General features: G+C 43.9%; 1 protein-coding gene across 1 annotated transcript; it reads right to left on the minus strand.

Annotated features, from left to right (window-relative positions):
• Positions 1-35: 35 nt before the first annotated feature.
• bmerb1 (bMERB domain containing 1) lies at positions 36-10446 on the minus strand. The gene is made up of 6 exons (XM_047577451.1): positions 10144-10446; positions 6884-7004; positions 5126-5199; positions 3650-3764; positions 1869-1951; positions 36-1748 (listed from the first exon to the last, which is right to left on the minus strand). The coding sequence occupies exons 1-6, from the start codon at positions 10229-10231 to the stop codon at positions 1630-1632; spliced, it is 600 nt and encodes a 199-aa protein (XP_047433407.1). The 5' UTR covers positions 10232-10446; the 3' UTR covers positions 36-1629.
• Positions 10447-10530: the final 84 nt, after the last annotated feature.

The following is a 10530-nucleotide window of genomic DNA, read 5'->3' on the forward strand; positions in this document are numbered from 1 at the left end:
AACAATTTTATTAAAAAAAAAAAAAAGATGGCACGTTCCTGAAAGATGCTCTTTATTTAAACATATATGTACAGGTAGTTTCAGCTTATTTTCTGCATATTTGTTCAATATTCAACATTAGGACCTTCATAATTTCACTACAACTACAGAATGCTAAGATATCAGAAGTGACAGAGAGCAACACTTTGCTTGACAGGAGTCACTAATGTCCTAAATACACTCAAACATACACTGTCTATTAGAGGCATTTACAAGAGAGTTGCAATCATTTCCTGGTGTTTATCATAAAAACACGAGACTAAATTCAGAGGATGCAAGTTGTTTGTATTGGAAATATCCATAATAACCGTGAATGACATCTTACCACTGCAGTCAATACTTCCCGGTAGCTGATGTGTTGTGAGTGATGTGTTGGAATGAGCAAGCATGATTTAAGAGTTGGGAGTTACAGGCAATAAAATCATAACAGGAGTGAGTCACATGAGGCTGAATGCCAACTGGCACTTTATCTACAGCGCTATGAAAAAGTCGGGGCAATGTTTTTGTTTAATATTTAACATTAATGGCACTAAATAAAACTGATAGGTGCACGTCACGACCGTCCCACTGAATTTATTGATACATTTTAAGGAACGATGATCGGTAATCTTTGATGTTGTGATCCACCTAGAATTTGTTTAGTCTATTCCTTGTGCAGTTTTGAAAGCTCGCTCTCTCAAGCATATAAAAGTTGCTAATTGGCACTCAGCCTAATGACGCAGCTGTGTAGAAGGGTTAGCAGTGGTGCATTAAAGTGAATTCTTCAAATAAAAGTGTCACTCTCTAAGATCTTGTCTTTGGCGACACCTATGGCAATTACTGGTAACTGCAGGGAATTTTTTTTTTAAACCTCTTTCTGAAGATCCAAGCTGTCCTGTGCCAGTTCATTAGGTACGCTAGTGACTGACAGCATCCAGATGCAACAGTCCTCTGACTCTTACCTTCATTAAGAGTTTGGTATTCGGCAATAACAGAGCTGTTGATTCAACTGTTTACATTTCTGTAGGCTATGGTTTGTAGGACTATTGTGTTGTTTCTATTATTTTGACAACCCCACTTTAGACAGTGGGCTAGACTAATAACAGAAACGCTTTAGTATTTAATTAAATCCAGTTTAACTTCAACAGGAATCCAAAAATAATGAAAATCCAGAGCTGCAGTTCGCCTGAAAGTGAGAGAATTAATAAGCCACCGTGAAACGTGGCGAGATGAAAACGTTGTTACTTTCCTGTCACGCAGAGAATCTCATCCTTAAGATGGGGACATTGTGCTTTTTAGTTCTGCTTGAATCAGATGCATCATTATGGGCCATGCTGCCACCTCAAAGGAATGTTTCACGATGGAATGATCGGATCAGATTGAATAAATACATCAGCGTACTACATATTAATTAGATTTGTTTGAATTTACAGTTCTCTTCCTAGCTTCCTCTCATTTTACTTCATAAACTTGCAGCATAGTTTTCCTTTAATATTGATTGGGGATCAGTTAAATCTGATTCCCGATCCGTTTCAAGGAGACTAACAGTGGTCCTCTGAGTAACAGGAGGTGATGTATGTCATGTGGGTGTCGGGGCCATAAAGAGGTCAGTTACATTACAGCGCACTGGGTGGCTCCGCAGCAGTCCTTGATGATGGCCACTCCTGACTTGGTGATGGATGGTTTGTTGGGAGGCGGCTCTGGGATTTGTCTCTTGGGCTTTGGAGGATCTTGCCGTAAATAAAGAGGAAAGAGAAAGATCGTTACACTTTACACACGTTTTGTAAGTAGATATGCCTGCTACTGTTGTCTCTTTCTGGTTGATGAGTTGTCTTTAGCCTCTCGCTCACTTTGTGTGTCTTTGAGCTTCTGTTCCAGAGGCATCAGCTTCAGCCTGAGGAACTCCGCCATCTCCTTGTCCTCCTCTTGCTCCCTGTGGCGTGATACAGTCATATCTTAGTTCCAAAGCAACTTAATGAATGTCTCCGTTTATTACATGGACTTAAGGGTCCAGTCCGAGCTGGACGCCTCATGTATTGTTATAGTTTAAGGTCACAGAGAATAAATAAATCATTGAGCAGGGACGCAGCATCACGCACAGAGAAACCAAGCAATTCCTGAGGCCTCACAGAAAAATATGGAAAAGCACTCATCTGTCACCTTATTAAAGAATATTCCACTTGCTGTAAGAAGATCTGGAGTACTTTGGACAAAATGAACTGGGAGTTCCAGAGAAAATAATGCAGAACAGGATATGATATCTTTGGCCGGCCTGCCACCACCAATATTCATCACAATTAATCGGAACCAGGAAATGGCACCAGCGCACTGAATGAGATGATAAAAATAACTGGAATTAGAGAAGATTAAATTCTGTTTGAAAAAAAACAAACAAACAAACAAGAGGAGCCATTTGACAAGACCTAGAAACCTTTCATGGGTGACTTTGGTCAGATCAAGTGTTGGTACTAGGGGCAGCTTCCTACTTCCTCCCACACTTTTTTGGTGGTATTTCTTATGTCCACGCTACAAGTGGAGGAAATGTTTCGACTCATACGTATGAATATGTGCACAATCTTTATTTGCAATGTGGTGAGAGACAGAAGACGACACCCGGCAAAAGGTGGAAGCTGGAACAGAGCTTTATGTGTGGGACGTCCTCTTCATTCACATGTTTAACACCGTTTCGTACTTTCTCAGTGGTTCTACTGGAATCAACCAGGGCTGCTTCTTTAAATATCGAGTCTTTATTGTCTGCTGTCTCCATCGCCTGTGTCAAAGGAGGTTTTCCATTTCATGAAAGAGTAAAGGATAATAAAGTCTGTCATTGCACCGCTGTCATCCTCCCTTTTCAGAACATGCACCAAGAAACTCTTCCTCATCCTCCTGATTGACAGGGCACTTTCTCTCACCCGTACCAGCAAATCACTGGGAGGTCCTGTCCATCCCCCTCCATGAAGACGCTTCCCATCACTGGGAGTGTAATCACCAACGATTGCTTCACTAAATATTGTCATTCACTTGCAGTTAATCTCTTCTAATCAAAGTACAAACCCAGAACTCTTTGTTCTTTTTCTGCGCCCATCTCATCGCGGATGGAAAGTAGAGTTGCACAGTAATCTTTGTTTAAGCTTCTCAATGATCATCAAGGACTTATCTTTCAGCAGAGACCGTCATTTGCCCTCCAAACATAAATTTGGCAACTTTTACACACGTTTGTGTCGTAACTCGGTGGTGTCACAAAGAGTCTTTTCGGCTGCACGGACATCTGTGATTTGAAACCAGCATCATGTGTGTCTGACCGTTATCTGTATGTGGGTTATCTGTTGGAGCAGAGAAGGGGGAGGAGAGAATGACGAAGCCAAAGCAGTCGGCATCGCACCCGCGCGCGCACAGCAGGCTGCGCTGTGATGATAAAACGGGTCCGTCCGCCGCCTTCAGTCATGCTCACACTTGCTTTACACATGTACTCTAATGAGTCTCCCTCCCGCCGTTTCTCCGTCCTCCCACGTGTATCCGACCAAATAAACTGTATTCCTACCCGGCAGTGATCAAGTAAACAAACACACATACGGCTCCCGGAGACATGCTCCCGGATATTAACAGCGCACGAGACGTAGGCGGGCTGTACCTTAATCTCTCCACCTCGGCGTCGTCGACCAGGAAATCCCTCTTCTGCACCAGTTTATGGATCTTCAGGATCAGTTCCTCTTCCCTCTGCTTTTGCTTCTTAGTTTTTTCTTTCTCTGGCAAAGAGGGAAGATGGAAAATTAAAGGCTGGTCTTAAAAGAGTCCCAAAAATAAATGGATATTTGTGCAGACAGCCATGTGAAAAAATCAAAGCAGACACCAGGCTGCTTAGATCTAACCTTATAGCGAAGCCCGCAGTCTCTTAACCACTGGGTCACATCCCAAACTTAATTTTACCCTCATGTATAATTTATATGGAGAAAAAAAAACACTAACCTAATTATGTAAATGCTTCAAAGCTTGAGCTTTGGGTTTCTCTGGAAATGTGCATTTGCCTAACCTTCATGCTCCAAAGCACAAAAAAAAATAAATAAAAAATCAGAGCAGATCAGGCGCAAAGACACACACAGGGATGCATATGCACCCAGCTGCAGGGGAAGGTTGTCTGGCTCTGCTGAGTCTGTTTGGAAAAAAAAGAAATAAATAAAAAAATGATTGCAAACATCAGCTCCTTCTCCAGAAACAAAGTGGGGCAGCGTAGCTTCAGAGAGAACCCCACCCCACGTTTTGCCTGTGCGTAGCTCAAACACAATGACGCAGGAGAGTCTGTCAGCCGTCTGTTTTGATAGGATCATCGAGGGATTTACGACCTCAATATTTTCTTGACAGTGAAAATATGTCCTGACGCAACCAGTGCCAACGAATGCCACAACTCCTGGCTTTGCTCTCAGCGTTGTTAAAAACTCACAACACCTTCTTAGAATTCTCTTCCATTGGATTTTCTCGTTGGGTTGCCAGGTGTTTCTGTCACTTTCTGTCCACACTGCAGCGATTTCAAGTGGTTAAAAAAAAAATCACCGTCTTGCCACGTGTGTGTGTCCTTGAACACGACACCAGCTTCATGTATATGTTACTATTTGAGACGCTGCTGATGTCAGTGAACCGCTTCAACTGCTTTTCTCAGATGACACGTGACAGTGGACGTCACTGTGGTCGTAAAACGACGTCTGTGTCATTTGCCACAAATGCAAAAAGGGTGTAAAAAAAAATAAATATCTGCTCACTTTGCCTGGAAAGCATCCTTCAGCTCCTATTGCCTTCAATGGTTGTGACACTTGTGTGTTTGTGTGTGTGTATGATCATCGCTCCTTGGCAAATCCACCATGACCCTGAGACTTATGATCCATCCTGTGTAGTTTAGCGTCACAACACTTCCTATAAATGCCTGCGATGCTTTCAGAGCTTATGGGACTCTGTCGGGCTGCAAACACGAGCGCTTCCTGACAAAAACTCTATTTTTAGTTGACTCCAAACAGGGCAATTGGACAGTTTTGCTAGCAACGCGATCAATCTTGAGCTATCTCCTGAAACGCTCACGGCTCTTCTTGCTGCTTGTGAGCGTGTGTGTGAATCGTACCTGGTACTGCGACAATCTGTCTGAGCTCCTGCTTTAAACTCATGATGTCTTTGCAGAGCTGGATGTCGTCCATCCTGGAAGAAGGGGAGATGCAGAGGGTAAATTGCCGGCCTCCATCAGGCTAAAGGACCACTGATATCATTAGCTGCTTCCATTTCCAGTTTGGACATGTTTATCTGATTGAAATGACATGGGACGGTCTTGATGAATCCTGGAAGAAGAGCACACTGGCACATAAGGATCGCTTTTCTTTATCCGGTCAAGTATGTCACGCCAATTTCCAGGTCCTGGAAACAATATTTTAAAGTCTCTCTGTCCAACCAACAATCTAAAACGATCCAAAACCAAACTGGGTTTTATTCTGGAAAAAAAAAACAAAAAAAACATGCCCTTCTGGTTATTGACTGACTTGTTTCAGCCCTAATGTCTAATTTCTCCTCACATTTTGTCAGAAGCCGCTGAACTCGTTTACTTGTCATTAAGATTTCACAGCCTCAAGTCACCATCACACATCACAGTGTGAGTTTATGTGTGCATATGGCAAACGTGCAAAAAAAAAAAAAAAATCAATCCAAGCCTCCTGCAGCGCCGACGTCTCACCGTCAACATTTTCCTCACTTCTCCCCTAAATCCCCGCCTCCCCCTCTCTCTGTGGAGCAGTGACAGCTACCACAGATTTAATTCTCCTTGCGATACTGTATATCAGGCCGATGACTCATCCACCGCCTCAATACTCCTCCTCCTCCTCCTCTTCCTACTCTTCCTCCCTCCGCATTCATCCCCGTTGCTGCTTTACACCTCCCTCCCTTTTCCTTCCCTCACCCCCTCCAGACCCCTCCCTCCTGACTTTCCCCCTGTCCCGCTGGTGTTTTACTCGCGGATCCCAGAAGCTTGTGCACTCTGACACTCCATCTGCTAGTTTGCGTGTGTCGGTGGGCGCACACGTGCTCGTGTTTATGTGCAGACTCCAGCCTGACAACAGGGACGTGAGCAACAAGCAGCGTGGCGGCCTAATGAAGCCGATCGAGTGAACTGCCGCTGTCAGCTGAGAGGGCTCTTTTAGGTGAGTATCAGCCTGGTCGGACAGCTCAGCCGTCACACTGCGGACGCCGTGGATTGTTAAATTCAATATATAGACAGAAAGAAAAATGTGTATTCCTGTTAACAGTTCAGCTTTAAAAAGGTATCAACTATTTTTCTGCAACATCCAATTCATAAGATACATTTCTGCAACAGAAGAGTGCAAATAATTAGCAGATTAATGAACAGTGAGTGGCTAATCTGAAGCCCTAGTTTGTCTTGAATTACTGCATCACATTATTAGAGTATTAAATCCTGTATTTGATCAAGTCATTGTTGTCATAAAAAAAAAGGCACAAAAAGCACAGACGCCTTCCAGAGGAAGTAAACACAGTGTGTCACATCACAGCTAATGATCTGTAATCCTCTGAGCTAACGTTGATGAGGAGCCAGTGAGTTTATCGTGAGTGACTCATTCAGCTGCTATTGGCATGTACATCCCCTGAATAATCAATGGACAAATGCGCAGCTTCCCTCTGTATCGAACAGTTTTCAAGCGGCCATCTCCAGGAAAGAACCCCTCGCAGCTTAAGAGCGCTAACCACGTCGGGGCGACAGGGCACACCTCCTTATCTGCTCAAGGACGCCAACGGGGAATTTTTACGACACGGTATCGATCGGGTCATTGTCACGCTCGATTACGTTTGGTGCTACGAAAACACAGAAAGTGACACTCACATGAAGCGCAGCTCGGACTCCCTGCGCACCAGGACCTCACGCAGACGCTGGATACGAGCCATCTCCACCTCGATCTCCTCCGGCGACATAGTGCTCTCGGCCATGGACACGTCTGAGTGACCTGAGAGGCAGAAAGGAGAGGAACAGTAAGAAGTGAAGGAAGTTGGCTGGAAACAAAGGAAGATTGACTTCCTAGTCCTGTTGTTTTTTTCTCAAATCTGCTTCAGACTTGTTTGTGTCACTGGACAGTAGCTCAGAGTTTGAAGCATATTTTCTGGTTAAAATGACAGCAACATCAGTAACTGCAAATTACAGATTCCTGCGGCCAACATCCAATGTGAGATCTTAATCGCAACTATGTTGTCATTTGAGTTCATGCTGGACTCAAGAGTTTTCTGTTAACGTTTCAGTCTTTTGATCTCTGAAAACTTTCTCATAGCGTCACCTCTTTGGCAGACGCACTTCTCGCCCTGTCTCCATGTGACGTGTCCTCTCACAGCAGCCAAGAACATGATATTCAGAAACAAAGCATGTGTCACGGGGAGACAGATTTGAAGTTTAAAGGCAGAGTGGACTGACAGTTTTCCAGATAACAGGTTTGTTGACCGACATTGATCAGTGACCAGCCGTGGCCTCTTGCTGATTGAGTTTTTCCCTCCTGTTCTGGACCACTCACCTAACGATCCATATCATCCAACAATGTGCAGAGACACTGCAGCCACTTAACACTTACTACTCTGACCAACCACTCAATGCACTGACCACTGCAAACGCTGGTGCACCTGCCTTAACTTGACCTTATCAGCATATGGACTATAGGCTGATGAAGTGTTTTGTCCTTGACTTTTAAAGATATAAAAGATTCACCTGGTATAAATAAAGGTCAAGTTGCAGTATGGGAAATGTAGGATCCTGGATATTTAGGAGAGCACAGACTTAAATTTGGAGCTAAAAAAAACTTCCCTGCAATAAAACTTAACTCATACATGAAACAAATATTCTAGATCAAGAGGAGGCCATATAGACATGTTTTAAGGAGTACTTTATCTTTGTCTTTATCCTTCCCATAATTCCCTGTTGACATTAAAATAGTCATAGGTGCTCCTGGTTATGAATTAAGACACAACAACGCTGTAAGACAGAATATCCAGTTTATGAACTGCCTTTATGTACCTTAGTAAACAAAGTCTTTGCATCTTTAGTCCTAAGCTGTCAAATGCTGTTGAGCTGTTGTTTACATTAGAAGCCGGCTGGTTTGCCTCTTCATCCTCCTGCAGCAACACAAACTGCAGTCTGTGTTTGTGGTACTTTTCAGGCATGCTTGCTGAGGACGGAGCTGACTCACCACAGCAGACAGAAGTCTGCACAGGAGGGCCCATGTTGTTTGGGCCTTGCTGATGTTGACTCATCACCCGTTATGTATGCTGACAATACACGCTAAATCAAAGTTTGTGCCATCGAACTGTGGCACCAATACTGATCTTCCTTTTTTTCTGTATTTTTTTTTCTTCTCTTTCCTGTTTTTCTTCGCACACTCTCTTTCCCTCACGGGCACTTGGTCATCATCGATAACACCAAGCTGCATTGAGTCCCAACTGGACCATTAAAAGTGGCAAAGTGCCAGCTCAGTAATGTCTTAACAGCTCACTCTCATCTCGGCCAACTGCTCACACGTACTCAGCATTAAAAAACACTACAAGGAGCGGACGGCTGAGAGCCTTGCTAATTAAACGTGGCTCGCTCGCCAGGGAGAGGTGAGGTTAACTGTGAAGTCGGAGGATGACCCTTCTCTTCACATTGCCACCTGGTGTGAACTAGCCTTCTCGCGCACATAATTAGCTGGAATTAGCCCCGTTTTATTAAAGCAAATTGGTTATGATTTAACAAGGGTTAAAGAGCCTGGCGAGTGGGACTGGTGCGCGGTGCAGCAGACATTTCAGCAGGGAAGTATCAGCATCTGATTGACATCCAATGCAGGCAGGCCTGACACATCCTGCAGTCACACTACATACATACTGCTGCTGTCACCGGACCACACCCCCCTCTACACAAGGGAGAAAAAAAATCAGGTGGTGAGCATAAAATAGAAAGTGCAAGGAAAACACTTTCATTCGGATTTGTTTCAAAAATAAACGTCTATGATCCTGCAGGGAGACGGCTCTGCTTTACCTCTCTCTTGTTTTCAGGGAGACAGAGGGAGCGAAATGACGGGATCAGTGTCTAAAAATATCCACTGCATTTAACATCATCTTCTAAGACTTAATCTGGAAGTTTCTTCACACCCTGCTTCCCAGTGATGAGCTATCTACAGCGGAGCAGAAGCAGAGGGGGGCCATGTTTGAAATGTCATCTGTTATCCGTTTGTTGACATGCGTCACTCATCGCTCCTCACCACTTGGGACTTGAGAACAGTGGAAAATAATTAAAATAATCTTTCAAGATCATTTGATCGAGTATTATTTTGTTGTCAGATTTCTTTAGTTTTGTAGGATATAGTTCAAATAACTTAACCAGCATAACATAACATAATAACGTAGCATGGGGCTCTGAGATATTGTAACAAGAATTTGTAAAAAAAAGAAAAAAAAAGGTCAGTGGTCAGTTCAGTGGTCAGTTCTTTATTTTCCTGTGAAAATAATATTTGTAAGGGCATCCATAAATATACAAAATAACGTAAATGCAGGATTAAAATAAGAGAGACTTTGAATTTAATGTTCTTTTGCTGCTTCTGATGTTGTGTTCAAGTGAAACTGTGCTAGTGAGCTGGGATTTTCCCTCGCGGTCAATTAAAGCTGTTACTGTGCAGAAACGCACCAATGGCGCAAAGTTATCCACACTGGCAATTAGTAAAATAAATAAATAAATAAATAAACCACTTAATATTCTCTTAACTCGGATAATTCCATTTTCATTGATGAGTCCAGATTAATGGCTCAGCACTGAGTGCGTTGCTGCTGCATGCTTATCTGCTTATCAGGCGGACTCGGATGACCACAAGTTTGAAAATGCTTGCGGGATATTTCTTGGCTCAAATTCCCCCACAAGCCGCAGAAGGCAATGTGGCGAGCATGTAGGGGAAGTAATCGGCCTTTTAGCTCCGAGGCAGCGCTATCGATACGTCCCAAACCTTTAGTGAGTCACGCATTAACCATTTCACCGCTGACCGGGGTCTATCAGACAGAAACATCGCGCTGAAGAAACTGAGACCATAACCGGGTGTTTCTGGGCTGGAGCTTCACATTCAGACGCTTGATGCTCACCTTTGTCTGTTGTCCACGCCGTTTCCGACACGGCGCCGTAGCTCCTGAGCGCGCGCTCGGTGTCCGAAATAGATTTCTTCAGCTCCATGTCGATGTGAAGAGCCGCGAGAAGCCGAAACCGCGAGACGAAAGGTGCTAAAAATAAAAACGTGCTCGTTTCCCTCCGACCCTCCAGATGACTCTGTTTCACCCGGTGACGAGGCGCCAGCGACCCGAGACGCTGAGCATCTTTATTCAAGCTTTCAAGTCCCTCGACGTGGGGATGGAGAGGATGCGGGGAGCATGCGCAGTGCGGGCTGGGAGGTGAGGATTTGGGAGACACCCACTGGCAACGAGATGAGGTTAAAAATAAAAAATAAATAAATAAAAAAACAACATGCGCACAGA

Source organism: Mugil cephalus, chromosome 2 (genome assembly GCF_022458985.1).
Source record: "Mugil cephalus isolate CIBA_MC_2020 chromosome 2, CIBA_Mcephalus_1.1, whole genome shotgun sequence".
Taxonomy (NCBI): domain Eukaryota; kingdom Metazoa; phylum Chordata; class Actinopteri; order Mugiliformes; family Mugilidae; genus Mugil; species Mugil cephalus.